This window comes from Pithys albifrons, chromosome Z (assembly GCF_047495875.1).
Source record: "Pithys albifrons albifrons isolate INPA30051 chromosome Z, PitAlb_v1, whole genome shotgun sequence".
In the NCBI taxonomy this organism is placed as follows: Eukaryota; Metazoa; Chordata; class Aves; order Passeriformes; family Thamnophilidae; genus Pithys; species Pithys albifrons.
Genome location: NC_092497.1, coordinates 46595846 through 46617544, shown reverse-complemented (window position 1 = coordinate 46617544; position 21699 = coordinate 46595846). Strand labels below are relative to the sequence as shown.

Genomic DNA, 21699 nt, shown 5'->3' with positions numbered 1-21699 from the left:
GAGGGAAATAACCATGGGCTTGTTCAAGGCTGGGCTGTTGTTGGGGGTCGGCCGGTTCCTGCGGTGCGATTTGTGCAGCCAGGATAGTCATGCAGTTTCTTTGGTAAAGGGGGCAAAGGCATCCCAGCTGGGCAGGGTCAGAGTGGTGCTACAGCCTCTAGTGAGCCTTGGCAGAAGGAGTGTGGGCACGCTGTAAGCCCGTGGCTTCCTGGTGTTCTAAAGCCAGACTGCGGTCCTGTGTGATGGGAGGGAGAAAGCAGGCTGTTACTTGGAGGCACTCAGCCTAGTATGGGAAGGGTCTGAAGAGGCTCTGTCTGTCTGCTTTGCTGATTTCTGAGGTTCCCTGCAAAAGGAGAGGGAGGTCTTCAAGATCAGCATCTGCTGAAGGCTTTCCTGAACTGCCTGCAGGCCTGCCTGACCCAGCAGTTCCAGGCTTGGAAATGATGCAACCCATTGCAAGGGCTGTGGCTGAACTTGGGCCTCACTGACTGCTTTTCCCCATGCCCTCCCCACCCCAACCAGGTGGTTTGCCATGCTGTGAGTTGCAGCGAAACGGTGCGAGTCGCTCAACTGGTCGCCCGACAGAGGAGTTCCACCAAGAAGAAAATGGTGCGGCAGGTGAACTGTCAGATGAGGCTGAAGAACACATCTCCAGTGAGTTTATCAGGTAAGCCATGGGCCTGCCTTTCTGAAATAGCTGCAGCTGCTGCAGCCAACCCCTTGGCCAGGAGAGTGCCCCAACTAACGGCCACGAGTTGTGTGGTCCCAGTAAGAGAGATCCTGGGAGGACAGAGTGTTGTTGAGACGGGGTACTTATGCTTGAAAGCGATGACCAGAAAGGAAGCCCTTCTTAAGCATGTATGTGAGATGTGAATGATGTTGAAAAAAAAGAGTTCTTGGAGGTCTCTTGGCTTTGCTTCCATGTGCGTCTGCTTCTGAGAGAGGTGTGGCTGAGATGTGGGCAAGAAATATGGCAATGAGACTGCTGGTTTTTTGAGGCCAGCTTTAGCTCTTTGTGGAGTGGCAGGGATGAGCCATGCCGTCCCAGTGACAGCGAGTCCATGCAGTGTCATCTGGGACTGTTTCAGCAGCTCCTGTGGCTGGTAGCAGTGCCCTTGTGCCACGTAAGTTCTGATGCCCCTTGTCTGCTCTTTCCTTTTGCATAAGTTGCTGTAGCAGTGTTGGTGGGTCAGATTTGCCCCACTGCTGTGCTGTTGTGTGACTGTCAAGTGGGAGTGGGCCCAGGATCAGGCCCAGGCAAGACCACCTGCTTGTAAGTTACAGCTTGGAGCAACAGTAGATCTTTCTAGTCCCCAGCTGGTGTTGATGCTGAAGGGTTTGCTGCTTCTTACTCTGCTGCAGCCGTGCAGGTTGGGAAGCTGAGCTGGTGCTTTATGCCCCAGTTCAAGGATGGTGATTCTAAAGGCACATTGGTTGACTGTGTTGCACAGCAATGCCACTCAGCAGTGTGTGAAGCCTCCAGAATTGATGAGGCACAACCAGCACCTAAAGAGCAAAGTGACCAAGATCTTGCTTATCCCGGTGTGTGCTTAAAGCCTGTGTGGTGCGTTTTCCTGCGGGTGGTCCTTGGTCACATGCGCTTTACAGTGGGAGTTTGTGTGCCCACAGGCCAGACTAGAGAAGAAGAAACTCTGCTGTGGATGGCAGTGCAGGAGGTGCATGGGGAGGTGGAAATAGCCTGTTTTGGTGGAGGAGAGTGTGGCTCATGGCTCCATCTGCAACCTCTTTAGGAAAGCCCAAAGGAACTTTGCGCCAGCCGCGGTCCTTGAGTGTGCCAGAAGAAGGCAGCAAGAGGCCTGTGTGTCGCCTGCCCCGAGGGAGAGAAGGGGTGTGTGGAGCTGTGAAACCTGCTGTGGAGAGTGCCCATTCTGCCTTGCCTTCAGCAGCTGGGAGTGGACCACCGAAAGAAATGCCCATGCAGAGGCATGTCACTGTGGTCAACAGGTCAGTGTGTGTGTGTGAGTGAGTGAGGGGAAATGAAGTGGGGTGGACCCTTGGATGCCAGCATGGCAGTAGTGCATTTTGGGCTCCAGTGGGAATCCAGGCTCCCATGCTTGGAGATGAAGTTTGAATGTGGTTCAGTATCCCAGGAAAGAGATGGATGACCCTTTGCCTTTTTTGGCTGCTGCCGTAGCTAATGCAGTTCTCTTGGCCTGTTGCCATTCTTCTGGGGAGAAATGTGGGCAGAGGTGGCACAGCAAGGGGATGTGGGGCCATCACAGTTTCCCAGGCCTGGGAGGGAGCTGTTGTGGCCGATGTGACAGAAGGGAGGGGGAGCGGGTTTGTGTGCGGGGGACGAGTGATGGTGCATGAGCAGGGTGATGGTTGTCTGCAAGTGGCTGCTGTTTCCCTCTTGCCCGAGTTCTGCGTTGCAGCATCAGTGTTTGCAGCCCTTCTCAGCATGCTCGGAGCTGGGAGCCGCCGGATCGTGTTTGGGCAAAGTGAGATGAGTGCTGGAGCTGTGGTTTTGCTGGGTTGGCAGTACATGCTGGTTTTCAGCCCCATCTGAGCCTCTGTAATCCAGGTGGCTTAGCTAGCTGCTGCCCCATCATTTCTCTTTCTATGTTGTTTTCAGTTGCTCTGGGCCATCAGCTGATGGTGGCAAGAAGGTGTTTGCTGTTCCCTCATTGTGGCAGCACTAAGTCCACTGGAGCTGCGATTGTGGTGGTAATCCTCTGCAGGTCACTGGGCTGGGTTAGAAGGCAGGCTTGCATTGATTGGAAATGGCAGTGCTGTGCAGTTTCCATGGTGGCATAGTTGTGAAGTGGCACAGAGCAGGGCGACAGCTTAATCCTGCCATGGTGCCTGCTCTTTCTGGAATACCCACAGAAAGCATCCGTGTCCTGTCCCAGTCACCTGCATGATTCCCATGTGTGTCAGACCGATTGTGCAGAGAACAGGAGGGCCAAGTCATCCTGCTGTGACACAGAAATATGGGAGCAGTGTGCACAGGCCTTCACTCTTCTGTGTGTGCACATGAATTGCAGTTTTTTAAGTGGCACTTCCTTAAAGGGCAGAACTCCTTTGTCTCAGACAGGCAGAGTGAAAACAGCATTTATAGGTCTCTCCAACTTGAGTACTGGAAGGCCAGGAGATAATTTTACAGTATTTGAAGGAACCATTCGCTGCTGGCCACTGCCGGGTCTTGCTGCTGAGACAACATTGTCCAGGGACAGGTTCCTTTCCAAGCTGTTCCAGATGGCATGGCTTGAGGGGGAAGCATCTGCCCTCTTCCTCACTGAAACCTTGCTGCAGTTCCTGCTGGCCTACCCTGCACTCATGTCATTCATGTGACCTGATCTGTGACTTAAGGTGATACCAGTGGTGTGTAGTACTGAGGGCTAAAATATAGCTATGGATTCCTCTTGGGAGGCAGGAGTAGCAGGACAGTTTTCATTAACTGCATGTAGCTAGTTTATGGGATTATTTTGCTTTCTGACTAGCAATGGCAGTAGTCTCTATTGAATCTGCTTCCATTAAGAGGACTTTTTTAGCTTGGACATCTGTCCAACTTGGAATTGTCCAAACTGGTAAATGCATGTATAGAGAAGTGGGATCTTGGATTTCTTGTAGGGCCTGCATGGCCAGTCACAACACACCTTCTAAGAAGAGACTGCTGCTGTGTGGGCATCTGAACTGTGCCCAGAAAGGAGAGAGTTTTCCTGAGATGCAGATGGAGTGCTGGAAGACTCTTTTCAGATATCCAACAACTGCAAGGTGTGAATGTGTGTTTTGATTTTGTGTAGGTGGCTTTGTTTTTTTGCTTTCTGAGTTTCACAAACGTGGTTGGAGTTGATCTGCTACTCTCTAGCATTGCTGGGTATGACTCCTGTGTTGCAAATTGCTGTGCTGGGCAGTGTCCCTCCTCACTGCTAATGCTGCAGGACATGACTCAGAAGAGTATTTTTGGTACAAGTGACACCACGTAGTTGATGGAGGAACTGTGGTTTAATCTCATGAGGACAGCAATAAAGTGAGGGAGACACATTCATGTTAAATTTTTTAAGATGTTGCTTAGAAGATACGTGAATGTGAGAGGCCTCTTTCTGATTTGTGGATCTGCTCTGGTCAAAAGTCAGTGTGGTGGTACATAGAGCTCCTTGGTCTTGACTTTCCATTGCTACTAGCCTCAGCATCATACTTGAACCGCTCTCCTGCCTTCTGAGAGTCCAGATGAGGCTCTTGTTTCTGTGGCTGGTGAAGTTTTTGTTCTGCTCCATTGTTGTCCCAAAACTCCTGAGTTTTGGGACAACAATGCCAGTGTGCTTACTGGCACCTGGGCAGAGATCATCTGCGAGGCCTGCCCCAGTGCATGTGCAGGGTCTGCTCTGGTCTGGAGATGCCTGGTTCACAGCAACCTGCCGTGCTTTGGTGGAAAGCTGTTTTGTTGACGCTCTGACTGCTCCACTGCGGTTCTTCCTTGGGTATTTGACTTTGGGAGATGCTTGGTCCCAGTCTTGGAACCCCCCCTCACTTGTACTTGCAATGTATATAATTATTCCACATCTGATTGTTTCCAAGTCTTAATGAGCTACACACAGATGTGACCTCTTTAGAGTCAGGAGCTCATTTTGTTGTCTACTCCTGGTAAAAGCTGCTGCTCTCTGAGGGACCTCAGAAGAAAGCCTACAAGCATGACATTTGTGTGCTTTTGGTGAGAGACATCATCAGAGAGGAGTCTGTTAAACAAGGGAGCAACAGCATCCACGAAAAGCCCTTGAGTACCTGTGAGACTTCTGAAGCCAGATACTCTCAGGAAAACACTTGGTTACCAAGCAGATTAACAGAATCATGTTGAAAAGCAAGACTGAGATACCATACAGATAAATAACCAAATAGTGAGACTGAATGTATCAAGTGTAAGATTGTCAACTGTTATTAGGTCTAAATGCTTTCCTTTTGCTAATATCTCTTTACTGTGTGTTTTGTTTCTCACAATAATGAGAAAAATATGAAAAAAACTAGAAACCACCTGTTGATTTGTCCTGTTAGTGCTGATCAGGTTGCCCTCTAAGTGAGGACATTGTGAATGCAGATCTTGGTGCAGGAAGCATGCTAGAAGTGTGTGGAATACATTTTGTTTTATCTATAGTTCTTATAAGCAAATGGAATGCTATTTAGAGACAGAAAGATGATTTGGAGCAATTTTCTTTGCAATTTTAGGTCTGAGAAGAGACTGACTGTCCCATCACGATTTCAGAAGGAATTGCAAGTTCACCTGTCCAGAAGCTCTTCCACAGAATCAAATGGTATGCCCTTTTAAGAAAATTTTTGTTGACTGCTTGTATCAAAATGGCTGTCATCTTAAGAAAAACCCATCTTAGTACTTGCTTTGAATGAAGATAAGTTTGAATGAGAAACCAAGTTCTGTGAGTGAACTTTCTCATTCTCATTTCATTGTGCTGAAGAAATGTGTGTGTTTGCTTGTCTGCCTGTCTTCTAGGAAAAATACTGGGTAGTAGGTGCCAAAGCCAATCACAAAGCTGTTGTTAGTAGCTTGGAAACTAGAGGAGTGAGCTTAACTTCACTGCCAGGTTAAGAATCTGGTATAGGAGTGAAATTCTGGCTTTCAGGTGTAAGCAGTGTACTAATGTTTCTGTCCAGAAATACCCTCTGCCTGCCTGGCTCCCAGCAATGCAGTTCATGGGCTTGCCAAGCAAAGGTTGGTTTTTTTGAGACTTATGAGGCTCATTTGTGAAGCTTCAGGACTGGTAGCAAACAAACTCCTCCAAAAGGAAGAGAGGACTAGAGATAAGGGAGCAGGCAAGCTTGTGATGTGAACCTCCCCTGGAATAATGACTGTCTTACTCCTATATATATTGTATGAAACTGTTCAGAGCATGAGGACAGTTTTCTCTTTTCCTGTTCCATTGGAGGGCTTCCTTGGATGCATTAGCACAGAAAAGGCTGCATGCTTGCTAGAGACTTTTCCTCTCGACGTATCTTGGAATGAAGGGCAAATCACTGGTCTGATTTGTACATCTGCCTGAATATAGAAGAACATTCTTAGTTGTTTTGCTGTATCTTTGTTGTGTTGGTGTTTGTAAAGACATTATGTCATGCCCCCCTTGGGATATTGCCTTAGTGCAGCGTCTCAGCTGCTGTGGGGCTGCGAGTTCTGTATCCTCCTCCAGAATCCCTTCAGATAAAATTTAGCAACATCTTGTGAAAATGACTACAGTGAATAAAAATTGAGCTTCAAGTCAGTTACTAAATGTCTGAAGTTTCCATAGCTTTATCCAGTAGCAAGTGACTGAACCAGCTGGCAGCTTGCATGTTTAATTTTTAAGTAAATAATCATCCGTCTTTCTCCTCCTTGTTAAGGCTGTTTGTTGTTTTTTTTTTAACAGATAACTTGAATACATCCACTGCAGAGACACATACTGTTGCCCCTGGCTCTTCTGCTGCTGGTGTCAATGACCTTCAAAGTCGCATTAAGCAGCTTCTGAGCAAGTACAGCAGTGGTGTCAGGATGTCAAAGATGCCACAGGTCTATCAAGAGATGTACTGGGAGGACCTTAGCACAGAAGTGCTCCATCAGCTTGAGAACTGGCCTCATGTGTGCACAGTGAGTATTAAGTGTCATTTTTATGGAAGATGTCAATACCCTACAGATTTCTGAGTGTTCATTTGCCAAATGTTATTTTATATATGCCTGCATTTCCTTTCATGATCTGTACCTGTGACAAAAATAAAAAGAAGAACACTCCCTAAATTGTAACAATGCCTTTGAAACCCAGAAGATCACTGTTGAGTGGACTAGTGTTGTCTTGGAGAAGGAACGTTTCCCTCTGTAGTGTCCTGGAGCAAGTACCTGTGGTTGCTTAGTTGCCACCTTTAACTGACTCCGGTATTGACTATCCAAACAGCTAAGGACACGTGCTGTCTATGCCGTGGGGGTTTTTTGGTTTTGGTTTGGTTTTTGGTTTTTTCCTCCTGTTGCTTTCTATACTTGTCCTTTTTCGTAGGTTTATCTCCTCTTAAACCTGAAAGCTACCAGCAGTCCTGTGTGAACAGTGTGAGATCTACCTTTATTTTTCTATAGACTTTTCCACAGGTCTTTCTCACATCCTAAGCCAAGGTTACGGAATTTTGCTGTATAAGTAGACTTAGGATACAATAATAGATGAAATCAAAGTGTGATAATGTTGAGGGTAGAGATTATGGCTCAGCCCCTTCATGCTGTGCTCCTGATGTCTGTTACCTCTTGATCACCAAGGGTGTCTTTGTCCTTCATATTAAGAACATCAGTTACAGGTCTCCACATGAGTTGCTGTCACTACTGTGTTGAGGGACTTCAACTGCTTGTACTTCTGTCTCTCCTGCTTTTATGGTGTCTGCAGCTTTGCATCACAGTTTTGTTTAGCTTTACTTTAACATGTCAGTCATATGAATGAACACTTTCAACTTTTTCAGTATCTATCAAACTGGCATCACAAGAGTATTGAAGTAATATTTGTCTACTTGAAGTGACTGTATGTTCTGCTAGGTATTTTCTTATATAATAACTTTAAATGCAAAAAACCGAGAAAGGTTTAACTCAGATTAAATAATTGCTCTTCAGGAATAACACCATTTCCATGCATGTATGGTATTCTCACAGATATGGAAAATGTGTTTGTGACACTTTGTTACAAACACGAGTAACTTAGGCAGTCGCCAGCAATTTGTTTTGATGGTTGATTCCCGTGTAATCCATGGAGCAGTTTGGTCTTGAGTTACTGCATTCATGTGGCAGATGACAGTCTTTTTTGTAGCTAATGTTTCAGTCAATCCTGTCCATCCAGGATCTTCACTCTGTGTTATCCATTTCCTTGTTATCTGTTGGGTCTATCGCTTCTTTCTAGCAACCAAATAAAGTAATTTTTGCATAAATACGCAGTCATTAAATCTGTGGAAACATTGTACGATGGCACAGTCCAACAGCATTCAGAACTATCAAGTTACCTTGGCACAGTCGGTCTTACTGTAGAGAACTATTGATGAGCCTGTAAAGCCTGTCTCAGTTTACTGACTTAAGAAATCACAGTCATGGCTTAGACATGGAGGAATTTGAACTGAGACTTCTCATGTGAGAGTTACTGTACATCTCCTAAATGTAATCAATGTTTATTCCTAGTTCAAACATGCTGTCTGCAGATGTACAGGTCTGTAGAACCTTTGAAATGCCAGAGAACAGACGGTACTGTCCCCAGTATCTGTAAAGATGCTTCCGTGACTAATTTCTGAATTATTTCTGCATTGTTGGTTGGTTACACTGGGAGTGTTTGCCAGGCTCAGAACAGCAAAAAAAATGCCTGGAGTTTCTGTCAGTATTTTCTTAAAGAGACAGCACATGCTCTTCTTCGACTCATGAGGATCATTAATAACATAGTTACAAACCAGCAAGCAATACACCTTGTAATACATTTTCAACCTCTCCAAGTTTCTAATTTGAGGACTGTGCTTTGGACAGTGTCACTTCCGAATAACTTGCATCCATAAACTTCTGTTTGAAAGGAAGGAACTTTTTCTGGGAAATGGTCATGCCTATTTTAGGTTACAACAACCAGTAATGGATGTTTTTCATATCTACTGAGTTGAAATTTCCAGAAGTCACTATATATAGATCGCACTAAAGTTGCAGGTCGATGATCTTGTTTCCAGCCCTCTCCTTTCAGACAAGAGAACACACTACAAACTATTGATTAACTGCCTATTGATTAACTGCCTTCTTTAGGTTAGCTTGCTTGAGCATCTAACTTGCAGCAACATATTTTGCACAGCTAAATTCAAATGGACGGTGATTAAGTAGTGGCAAGCACTCACAGATTATAGCCAAGCCTTCATGAGCAATATATATGCACACCACCCTTATACAATAACCTAAAAGTCTTTGCTGTCTAGGGAGGCCTCAGTTAGGAGAAGAATTTGCTTCAACAGCTATGTCAGTCAGATTTGTGGTGTTGCTGAATTGTTTGCTTTTGCCTCCAGCAAGAATAGTGCTTTGAAAACAGGGAGGACTGGAAATGGCCCTCTCACTTTGGTCTTTTTCTATCAGAATGTTATACCTTCCTGTCTGATAAATTACTTTGTCATGCATCTTTGAGTAGCTAGTGATACCTAATTTAGGCATTCTACCTTGTCTCATTTCTTATCTTTCCACATACTTTTTCACAAGTCTTTCTCATAACTCAGCAGTTTTCTAAGAATTCTGGGTCAGAATTACACAGCTTTGCTGTGTTTGAACTCAGCATCATTGCCCTTCTCTGGACATGCTTCAACACCTCAATGTCCTTCCTGAACTGAGGGGCCCAAAACTAGACACAGAACTTGAGTTGCTGTCTCACCAGTGCTGTGTACAGGAGAACAATCATTTCCCTGGTCCTGCTGGCCACACTATGCTGATTCAAGCCAGGATGCCACTGGCCTTCTTGGCCACCTGGGCTCACTGCTGGCTCATCATTCCACCAGCTCCCTCAGTACCCTTAGATGAATCCCATCCAGTCCTGTAGATTTCTGAGAGTGAGTGGCACAGCAGGTCACTGATGACCAAAAAGGGTCACTTAACAACCCAAAATGCATTTCACCCATCAGGACAGATGGATCCTGTCAGGCCCCATCATACCTTGTGCCTCAGAGGGTCTTCCATGTTTATAAAACAAAATTTTGGTGGAAATACCAGTCCTAGAGGCAGGTATTTATATATCAAGCTCATCTATTCCTTCCAGAGCCTCTCTTAATTTTTGGGAGGATTGAGAAAAATGCTGCCTGTGCTTCTGTATTTTTTAGCATTCTTCCCAGGGCTCCAAAATCTCTTTTGATTGACCTTGAGCTTTTTGTTGCTACTTATTTAGTACCTTCATGAAAGTGCAGAATAAGAGTCCAAAAGCTGTACTAAGCTATGCAGTTGTCCAGTGACATCTCATCTAGATTTGGGCTCCAGGTATGCAGCAAACTTCCTTGTAAAGACTTCCCTGTTCTGATGAACAGAGACCAAAAGAGCACACATGGTAGCAGTGGGGAATGTCAAAATCAAATATGCTCCTCCCAGAAATCAAATATCAAATCAAGTATCTCCACCTAGAAAATACACACTAAAATTGAGAAATCAAACAGAGTGAAAGGATAATTCAAAAGGGTGAGGGGTGAAATGTAAGTATTGAGTTCTATATGAGCAAAAATTAAATTTAATGGGAAAGGTGGAGATCTGGGCTATAATAAGAAACTTGAAGAAGGTAAATGGAAAATGTTAATCATCTTGAATTCAAAAGCATCTGAATATGTGCGTTGATGATCTCTGGCCTTAGTTGTGATGAATTACTTCATTCCAAAGAAACTGTCACTGGTAGTGCCTGAACTATGGAGTATCCAGAATGTAAGGAGGTGATATTGCTATGACCGTCCTGTCCCTTACTCTTTTTCCTGGACACCTGCTGTTGTCAAATAGGATATCAGGCTAGGAATATCTTTGTGCTGACTCAGTACAGCTCCAGTGCACTAAGTCAATCTATCTGTATGTAATTATCATAGAGTTTATAGTTGTTTGGATTGGAATAAACCTTTAAAGGCCATGTAGTTCCAACCTCCCTGCAGTGAGCAGGAACATCGTCCACTAGATCAGGTTGCTCAGAGCCCCATCCAACCTGGCCTTGAAGACATCCAGGCATCAACCACCTCTCTGGGAAACCTGTGCCACTCTTTCACCACCTTATATGCAGTCTAAATCTATCCTGCTTTAGTTTAAAGCCATTATGCCGTGTCCTATGACAACAGGCCCTGATAAAATGTTTCTCCACATCTTTCTTATAAGCCCCCTTTAGGTACTAGAAGTCTGCTATAGGTCTTCTCTTTTCCAGGCTGAACTATGCTAACTCTCTCAGCTTTTAATTTTCACCTAGTCTTGGTGCTGGATTCTTTGCAGTAGTGGCCTTTTTTCATGTTTTTGTATCAATCTGAGATGGTGACAAAATATGTCAGTCCCCTGTGTTGCTTGCCAGGGGAAGCTGTCTTCTACCATCTTTTTCTCCACTTGCCTTCCCAAATCCATTCTTGCAGTTAGAAGAGAAAATAGAATAAATATTAATCAGCCACCTTTTAGCTGACAAAAGGAAAGCATGTATGCCTCTAGACTTGCTTCTAGAGGTTTCTTTTAATCATGGCTGCCTTATTCTTTCTGTCTGTTTTTTGAAGGAGCCAGTAGAAAAACAACACTGCCATTCTGAACTTGGAAGTTCCACTTGTGGTGCAAGAGATATATCAGCTTTTCAGCAGTTCTAGAACAAAGATATTCTTTTTCATAAAATATCCTACTGGCCTTGACTACATAGTAAGTTAACCCTTAGTCTGTTGTCATCAGGGGACAGTTTTGTCTCCAGTAATCTACCATTTCTCAGTTAGTTGTCTTACTGCTTTTAAATAAGGACATGGCTAAAGAATATGTAATACCTGAGCATATTCATTAGTATGCTTAAGCACTGTATTGGCTGCTACTGTGTGAAATGCCTCCTCAGCCTAGAGAACACTTGCCTGGCTATTTATTCTGAGGAGGAGGCTTTACATGGTAAAGGAAAGCCTAATGTTCTTCACTTCATCTCTTTGATGTCTGGAATGGTGCTGGACAGGTACTATGATCTGTCAGTCTTCTTGAAGTTACATAATTAGAAAAAAATCAGAGAAACTAAGGGAAAAGTTGACATGCTTTTTTCAGTGGGCTTGGGGTGTTTGTGATTGCTTTTTTGTTTGTTTTTAAATAGTCATTACAAGGTGAAGATTGTCACTACAGAAAGGTAGGAGATTTTTTAGTCAAGAATGGGACTTGCATATGTTGCCTACTTGACTAGTAGGATATTTTGTTTATTTTTTTTATCTGTGTCTAGTTCTAAGAATATTCTTCATATTTTACATTTATAAAAGTTGTGAGTGATCCAGAAAAACTTTGCTGTCCAAGCACAGTGCTAGAACAGACTGTAACTTGATGTGCCTACTGGTGAGTGGTTAGACAACATGATGAGCCATCAAGTGAAGTCAAACTTTATTTGACAGCATCTTTCCTTGCTCCTGCAAGCCTTGCAACAAATTATGTGTAAAATCTTGCAATTTTCTGACCTTGTAGGAGGACTACATTATGGGGTAAAGGTTAGTACAGCCAAAAAGAACTGCTTACAAAGGTATGTGCTGATCCTCAGTGCTGTCTCAAGGATGTGAGGAATAACGGCAGCCCTCAACTGTTGTTAGATTAACTCCACTGTCTTATTGCATCAGATTTCCATTTGTAATTGTGCATTTTCAGAAGTCAGAGTCTCCAAAACACAAGAAACTGTGGAGAACAACTGTCTTCACTGTGATGCGCAGGGTAGTGAAGTGAGAGGGCAAAGAGGATGGGGCAGAAGGAAACAACCTAAAGACACTTCTGAACTTTGTAGAGCTTACCACTCCAGCCCTGAGCACTAGCTGAGCCTGAGCAGGACATATCATGACAACAGGGTTTCTTTAGTCTAACAACAAAAGAAAATACAAAAATAAACCCTGTATAATTTGTATTTTAGTATTTCAGTTAAGTACAGAAGAAATTACAGAAACAGAGTCATGGAGTCACTAAGGTTGGAACAGACACTGATCCCTTCTCTGTGATGACCCGCGATAGAACCCGTGGAAATGGCACGAAGCTGTGTCAGGGGAAGTGTAGGTTAGATATCAGGAAAAGGTTCTTCACCAGGGAGTGGTTGGGCACAGGGATGTGGTCACAACACCAAGCCTGCCAGAGTTCTAGAACTGTTGGGATGATACTCTCAGGCACATGGTGTGACTCTTGGGGATGGTCCTGTGCAGGGCTAGGAGTTGGACTTTGATGATCCTTGTGGGTCCCTTCAAACTCAGGACATTCTGTGAGTCTATGAATCTGTGTTTCTAAATTATGTGAACCTGAGCTCATTAATAGTGCTTTTCCTGCCTCTAAGTGATTTTCTCAGTCAGTATCTACAGCCTCTTCAAAACTGAATTTCAATGCCTAGAAAACCTCAGAGCTATTATTGGAGTTAAGAGGCTTAAAGATCTCTGAGGATCTTCTCTCCTTAGTCTGCCACCAATCTTTACTGTGTATGGGTTTATAGTCCTGTCAGCAAAAATTTTTTCAGCTCTCTTGCAGCTCTGTATAAAGAGTGCTAGCCAAGAGAAAGTAGACTCTCTGCATACAGCTTCTTTCAGGATACATTCCAACACAGCCTTCTCAATCAAATTGTTGTCCTGATAATGACAAGTATTTTCAGAAGCTAAAGGTTTCCTTGGCTGCTCATGTAAACAAATTCCTCAACCTTGTGTATGGACACGTAGGGCATCCTTTATTCATTCCTGTGTATCTAGGATGCCAAGGTGGTGTACCCTGATTTTTCTTTCTGGGTCACTTGTTAGACTTTATTCTCTTGACTGTGTATCAAGGCCTTTGCAAGGCTTTGATAAGTGTCTCTTTGGCTGTATTTTTAACCAAGCTGCTGTGGTACAAGGAGCACAATAAGATTCCTCATATCAGTGGACCTACAGATGTAGGTTCTCCCTGTCATGAGTCATTGGAGGCTTCTTTGGTCCTTCTAGATTACATGGCCAGACATGTTTTGTCCTCTCTTATATCAGCCTGACTAGCAGAGATGCCTGAGAACTTAGTGAAAGTACCATGGTTTATATGATTTATTTATACTTTTTCCTGTCAGATCTCGGAAGCTCAGCAGGGTCAGCCCCAGATTAGTACTTGGATGGGAGACCTCCTGGGAAGTGCCGGGTGCTGTAGGTTCTAGTCCTGAGGACTTCACTGGCACTGTCCAAGCTCACTCGGCCGTGGCAGATGAACCTCAGGACTTAAACGGTGGGGCCAGTTCTGCGCACGCTGTGCCTCACCTAAAATGCATTGTGCAGGCTGGAAGGGCACACCCACGTGGGGAGAGCCCTTCCCAAATCTTCGTTCGCGAAGCCGAGCCACACTTTTTCCTGTAATAGAAACCTGTCGTTTGGTAAGTAGATGTCCATAAAATGCTGCCTTTCCCCTCCTTCCCACAGAGATACTGAGAGGGAATATCACCAAGATTTAGTGAGCTTACTTGGAAAGACTGGAGTCTTACAGCTTGTTGGGCTTGTTCACATGAATTTGGGGAGCTGAGAATAGTTAGGTAGGTTTGCTTGCCTTCTTATGTCGTATTCTTGCAGAAAATACTATTTTGGTTTTCACTGATGAAGAATGATTCAGAAATGCCACAGATGTGTGAGAGTTCTCTAAGATGGTTCATATTGTTTTATATCTATGAAAACTATTTTCTTTGTGACAATTTTAGGTATCACACATATGCTAGTGTTCGTGGAAGTTGACTGAGACCTATTCCCAAGAATCATTTCATACTTTGCTTTGGCACCAGCCTGGACAATGTAATGCAGAGCAAGTGTATGGAATGCACTTATGCAGTGCATTTGCTGACTCTCTCAACACAGAACATGTGACAATTTCAGCTGGGTGTGATGAGGTGTACACAGGACAAAATACATGGTTGGAGACACAGAAAAGGCCATTTTAATTTTTTTTTCCATGTATTGTAAGTCAGTGTTTGTGTCTTGTTAATGTTATCTTGCTAATGAGCAATATGTATTATTCTTCATAAGTAAGATAATACTATGCTTCCATTGTATGTTGGTAGAGGAGAACTGCAAATATTTACTTGGACAAGGTGAACAAAGTCCTGATGGGTATGGACATCAATAATGTGAAGGTAATAGTAAGTAATTCAGTAGCAAGTAATTCAGATACTCCATATTTTTTCCTTGGTCTGCTTCAGAAAATTTCTTTGTTGAGAGTTGTTTCCTCTGAGGAAGGAATATCAAAGTAGAGCTAGATAAACCTTCATAACTTTCTTTGTTGCAGGTGTTGTTCTTGCTTTGGGACCAATATGGAAACACTGAGACCTTTTATTATTTCAATTTTACATGAATTCCCGTTAAGCTATGGTTAGATCCATCTAGGTTGAAACTGCATAGCTTTAGCAAACAGAATTTGTGAGTTTGTTGCTACAGTTCTCAAACAATACTTTCAAAGTTGTGACTTCAGACTGTGTGAGATGCATATTCTTGAACTTAGGAAAGGGTAGAGACACAAGGACTGGCAAAACATCTGTTTTGTTCTGGAGGAGGCTATGAGCATGACTTGAAAAGGCCTAATCAATTTTATTCTGAAATGTATTATGATCCAGTAATTTCTTCCTTAATTACTGAACTTTTGTGCTGAAAAATAATTGCCTGAGCATGACAGCAGGTAGTCTGCCTGACAGCACTGCCTGACAAGTGTTGTCTTGTTTCTGAAGTACAGAATCAAATCCCATTTTCCTCAGCAAACTGAGGCAGAAACTTTTGTTTATGATACACTTAGCTGTGTGAAAGACTGAGGAAGGTTAATGTGCAAAAGGCTTAAGTTTGTGGAGTGTGTCATCATCTTTTGGTCCTTGCAGGAGAAAAGAGAGACTGTACTTCTTGGGAAGCAAGTAACAGTTGTATTTTATTGATATTTGCCCTGTACTGATGTAGTCATATGTGTTTGGTATCCTTCAAAACAGAGGAGGAAGCATTGCAAGAAATAGTACCCTGTAGTGACTGCGTCAAGCTTAGTTCCCTGGGCATGTCCACTTCAAAGTTTGTATAAAATGTTATAAAAGTGTAATTGGCAAAATTATTTAGACTTAGAGAGACAGCTGATTATTGACTCTGTTTTTTGTTTTCCAAGGTGGAGAAGATACACAGGGGTGATCAAGTGGATGTACTTGTTTATCCTGCTAAGAAAATACCACCAACAGCAAAAAGTGATACCGAGCAAGAGAAAGCATCACAGAATGTTACTTCTTCAAAAGCAGACCTTTTGTTAAAACCAAATACAGAGGCCACATCTGCATCACAGAGTAGCGACTTGAAGCAGAAAGTTGTGAGCATCTTGCTGAAGTATTCCAATGGTCTTTGGGCTCATGCACTTCCCAAAGTGTACCAAGACACTTACCAAGAAAAATTTCCAGAAGACATTCTCAATAATCTAGAGTTGCTCTCAGATGTGTGTGTAGTGGATTATGTATCTGAAGTCCCCAGAAGGGCAATCCTTTATGCTAAACCCCAAAGAGGCATTCCTGGAAGTCTGAAGGTGACTGAGAAGGGCCACGATGGTGTGAAGGCCACGGCTGAACAGCAGTATGAAGAATCCAAGGACCAGTACCCAGAGAACGTAACTGTTCCTTCTCTAGTCATTCCTTCAGAGGGATCTGTGTCCATCATGGTGTTAAAACTGAAAAACACTAACGAGGTCCTAATTAGGCAAGTTTATATTTCAGAATATATCTTTTTTGCTTTATTTATAAATCCACATAGTCATATTGTGTGGGTGGGCCAGAAAAAAATGATGAAGAGAAGGTTTCAGGACTTTATTATTTACTTAATTTGCCAAATAATCTTAAGAATCCTTTTGTTTGTGTGTTTAAATGGAAATTTCTGAAAATTTTCCCATCCTGAACTGATCACTTCTATCACTAGCTTATCTGTGAATTCAAGCAGATTTGACTTGCCATTGGAAGAATTTTTAAAATAACCCTACTACAACACATAATAGTATTCAGATATTACTGTTGTGCTTATTAAAACTTGTATAACTGACTTACTACTAATTATATGTGACTTGAGGGTGCTCTGATTCCACTTTCATTTTCACTTTTGGAAGCAAATGAGCTTTCATCCAACAGTAAACTACTAGTTCTTCCTGATTTGGTTGCTAATCAGCCCAGCCTTAGAGGACAGTGTAAGAGGTGGATTGTAATTCCTATCTTAGGTATGTGCTACTGTATTGTTATAGGAAACACTATAATAAGGTTTGTATATTTCATTGTCGGGATAAAATACTCAAATCCTAGCAGTTCTTTAAAACTTAAAAAAAAATCAAACCCTAAACATTTTTATAAAGGATATGTCACTTTTTTAATTGTTGAAATTAACCCTAATCTTAAAAAGTTTAAAGGTCCCTTCAGAGGATGAGTTGAGCAACCATGTGGTAATATACTGTATTGACAAGTCTCTATTTTTTCTCCACTAATTTCTGCAGTTCCAGTTTTTGTGATAGTTTCAGTGATTCTCAGATTAGCATCAAATTAAGTATGTGTGCAGTTTTCTTAAAGATCCTGTTACCCCATTCCTCACTGTTTGTTGAATACTGTTTGGCAGTATTCAACACATTGGCCTTAAAGCTGAAATTTGCATATCCTTTTTCTCTTTAGCTGTCAGTAATGTATTAGACTACTCAGTCTTGAACTCCATGTGTCACTCCACTGTTTTAGTTCCTTGAGGTCATGGAATATTAATGGCTGGTAACCTCTAGCAAAGATCCCTTTACTTGAAGATTACAAGAGGAATTCTCATTTGAGGTCGTGGCCATTTTTGTTTTAGCAGCTGTCACCATTCCTATATTTTGCTTATTCTGAGATAAGGTGCTGTGTACATTACTTACACATTTATTTTGTGTACCAGTCTTACGACAAAGCATAATTTAAGTTTATTCCTCTGTCATTAACATTTTGCTATCTCCAGCTGAACAAGTCAACCATTTTAGCAAAGAAGACACAGTTGAATTTTGTGAGGGAGCATTAGCAAAAAAAAAGAAACCACAGAAGGAAGAGAGAAAGGCTTTATATTTTAGGTTGTTCCTGGGAGAGCTCTGTTTGCATTTAGTCTAAAACACGAAATATGATGAATAGGGGCAGGAAAGACAGCCTATTTAAGACATGCAGTATTCTACACATAGAGATACAGAAACAAACACAATGCATATGTTTTGGAAAGAGCAGGAAAAAATTATATCTCTTACTTCCAGTTTGCTATCCAGTGGAACTTAACTGCAGAATGTTTTTCTTCTCCCTGTACACCTTTTAATTCTGGAAGAATTGATAACTTGCTGCACAGGAGAGTAACGACTCTTGATTTTCTAATCTGTTATTTTAAGGATGTTTTGACTAATTATTTAGGACGAATGCTTTGAGTCTGTGGATAAAATACGATATATGACACTGATGAGCTGAGGGTGATTATATTAAAATTTCTCTACAAAATGGCACTTCCCAAATTGTGGTCCATGCTGCTTGGACGATATTAAAGTTTCTGAATTTGTCAGCTCTGTGTAGGTATATGATGAAAATTAATGGACTCTTGGCCTTAGATACAGAAATTACTACTTAGGGTTATGGGCAAGGCCATTTATTGTGATATGGTGAAACTGTCCCTGAAGGGAATAGTTGTTCTGCCATGACAACAAAATGTTCATGCAGACATATAGGAACGAAACAGTGTGTGGGCTCATCTATCCTTACATGTCCTACCAGTCCCTTTCTGCTCATCTGTGCAGGAACTGTGTAATGGCTGTTGGTTGATGTTGGGTTTTGTGGGACGAGTAAAACCAGGATTTCTCTTTCAGTCTTGGGTACAGAGCAGTATTTCTTTACTTTCTTAGCACGTGTCTTAAATGCTATTTGGCTCAAACCTTTCAACTGCAGTACTAATGAAGGCAGAGCTGGAAGGTTTGGTGCTGTTTCTGTTTGGAGACATGGAACAATTCAGTGAAAATCCCAATGTAGTCAGAATGAAAGCACGGTGATGAAAGCCCTCCTAGATATTTGCTATACATCCACAACATTGTGATTGAAGGCAGATATGATGCAGTAGGTGCTGCATTTGAATGCTCACAAGAAATAATTGACTATCACAGTTTATTCTCAGCTACCTTAAGTTTCTGTGCTACAGCTCAGATACTTTCTTCTCTCATTTTTTTTAATAGATGGAATTTTATTGTATGTTTCACTGTGGAAGCATACCCCTCTGTTCCTTTCACAGTGAAGCAGCGGGCATTACTCAACATGTGAATTGGTTCCAGTTGAGGTGAAGAATGGTGCTGAATGCACACATGTAGTGCCTGGCTACCTGCACATAGATTAGTCTATAATACACTTCTTTTGAGGTGGCTTTACAGGACTCTTTTCTAAAAAATCTGAAAAATAATTTTTCAGTTGCCTTTGAGCAGCTAAAAACTTCTTCAGTGTCATGCTCACTGATTACTAGAAAACAGTGAGTGAGTTAGGAACTTCTGAAAGATTCTTCTGCATTCTGTTGAGCTACTCCAGTTGTCTTTTAGATATCCTTATGAAACAAATGTTGAAAAAACTTTTAAAAGTAGCATGTACATGACTGTCACCCCACTTTATCTCCACTTTGAAGTAAATGAACAGTGTTTTGTAGAAACAAAAAGGCTGTCATTGTGAAAAGCATAAGGGCTGTCTTTAGGAAAATGAGGGTTCCCTGGAATGAGATCAGATTTAACTTAATCTTAGTTTAATAAAGGTACCATAGGATGTGTCAGTACAATATCTGCACTAATTCTGGGCATACAGCAGACCTTCAGAATAAACTTAAATAGTTATGGGATGATCGAAGCTACGTGGCAGAATTGTATAGTATCAATCATTCTATGAACATGCTGAAACTGTAGCGTCATTAAGTTTTCCTTTTGTCTGCTCTAATGTGACATGTTTCTGAAGCATTCAGAACTTCCCACTTGGAGTTTTCAGAAAGTTTATATACTTTATTAAGGAAGAGCTGTGTGGCACAAACTGCTTCTGTGGGGACCATTAGACCAGCAGCCTAATGCTGCTTGACCTGGAGGGGGAGAGTAAACAGCACGTGGTTTAACAGCTGATTTTTAAAGACATTTTAAATATCTTGTTTTGAATCCACCTTAATGAAAAGCAGATTAAGATGATGTTTGTTATTGGCAGAGTAACTTTTTTTTCTATAGCCCTGTTAATGGGAAATTAATTTGGATATTAGTGTGCTTAGAAAATGTATGTATCCATAATTTACTTATATTCATATATGCATGTAAATGTTCTTACATTTTTATTCAGCTTTTCTGAAGTTGCATTCTAACTCTTGTGTTGGTTGTTGTTTTTTGGGGTGTTTTTAATACTGTAGGTATGTGGGCAAAGATTATTCTTCTGCCCAGCAACAAATGGAACATGAAATGAAAACATACTATAGTCAGAATAGTACAGTGTCACCAGCTCAGTCTCTGAGTGTTGGGCAACTGGTTGCAGTGCATGCTGATGAAGATGCCTGGGCACGTGCTCGAGTAATTTCTCTAGAAGACAACAGAGTAAAGGCAAGCAATTACCTCTTTTGGCCTTTGGAGAAAGAATTTAAACAATCTTGTATTTTAGATATGTGGTCAATTCTTAAATATATGCACTAGCATTTTCTGTTTTCTTGCCCTGAACTGCTTCTGTTTTCAGTTTTATGAGAAATTAGGACTTTTTTGAAGTTATATAGTTGCCAAATTTAAATGGTCTTTCAGGTTTTTTTCCATAAGTAGTTTGAGTTTGGGTGTTTTGTTTTGGGTTTTATATGGGCCTGGGCTCTATGGCACTTCAGTACTGAAAAAGTACCTCTGATTGGAGGGACAGTACATTAACACTGTTTGAAGTGGGACAGAGGAAGGGAAAGGGAAGGACAGAATTCACTTGCTGCTAGATCTGTTTGAAGTCTTGTACTGAAATATCTCTAACATGCACTAAATAGCAAATAAATGAAAGGAATATATATTCCCCTTCCAGGCAGGTCGGGTATCTGCGAGTTATATGTAGTATGCATTTTAGTTAAACCCTGTTGAGGTTATTTAATTCCTCTGCTAAACTTTTCCTCAGCCATGCAGACTCTTCTTGCCACTTGCAGTGAAACTAAAACATTACATTAGAAGTTTAAAAGAAGTTTAAAACTTTTCAATCATTTCTTGCCTAGTCAAACACTAGTGATACCTTTATAAGTTTTTTTAATTCTTTCCCCAGTTAGGTGACTTTTTATCCAGGTCTGCTTAACAAGCACATGTATTAGAATTGAGGATTTTCTGAAAGTTAGTATGATACTCTTCAGCTGGGACTTGGAAGGGAGTGTCAGAACTTGGTTTTGAAAGATTGTTGCGTTTAGACAAGTGGCAAGGACATCGATGCCATTTGTCCTTAGCTAGAACTATCAGCCAAAAGAAGGCTATTGCTTTATTGCAGCATTTGCTGATTATCTTTTGACACAGTATTCAGATCTACTTTCAGTATTTGCTATGCAGACATTTTGCCTGATTGAGTTTAGAGAAAGGGTTGTAGAAAGTCCTGTCAAAGCCTTCTTTCTCTTGCTTTAGCTTCAGTTATTTCCTGCCAATCTGTAGTTTCCATAATGGTTTCCTGCATTGGCTGTGGTATTTGTATCAAAGTTAAGACAAGCATAAATCAAAATTATTCTTTTAATGCTGTAAAAACAATAAGCAAAACTTATAATGGCACCTAAGTGGTATTTGACTTTTTAACACTTTCAAAACTTTATCAATAAAAATAGTCACTTTATTACTTTTCTTTATGTGGTTTGAGGTAACATGCTGAATCCTTCCAGCACTGTTCATATTAAGAGTTGAGATTATTAGGACAGACTGAGAGGGTGGTTTTGCAGAGAGCTTGCGAAGGCTTTTCCTGAAAACTCTGAACAATCAAGCAGTGAGATAAACATGGAATTAATAGTGTTGTATACGCTAAATGAGATATTTGCCTGTGGCTGCACAGGGAATGTTGTAACTGAACAAATTTTTCCTAGACTGAGGAATGCTGCTAG

General features: G+C 41.8%; 1 protein-coding gene across 1 annotated transcript in view; it reads left to right on the top strand.

Annotated features, from left to right (window-relative positions):
- TDRD7 (tudor domain containing 7) overlaps positions 1-21699 on the top strand; it is a 40813-nt gene that overhangs the window by 7036 nt on the left and 12078 nt on the right. The window contains exons 2-7 of the mRNA XM_071581552.1: positions 523-667; positions 1752-1965; positions 5185-5270; positions 6372-6589; positions 15755-16329; positions 20020-20210. Of these exons, the coding sequence (XP_071437653.1) occupies positions 523-667; positions 1752-1965; positions 5185-5270; positions 6372-6589; positions 15755-16329; positions 20020-20210 (1429 nt within the window). The remainder of the gene's footprint in view (positions 1-522; positions 668-1751; positions 1966-5184; positions 5271-6371; positions 6590-15754; positions 16330-20019; positions 20211-21699) is intronic.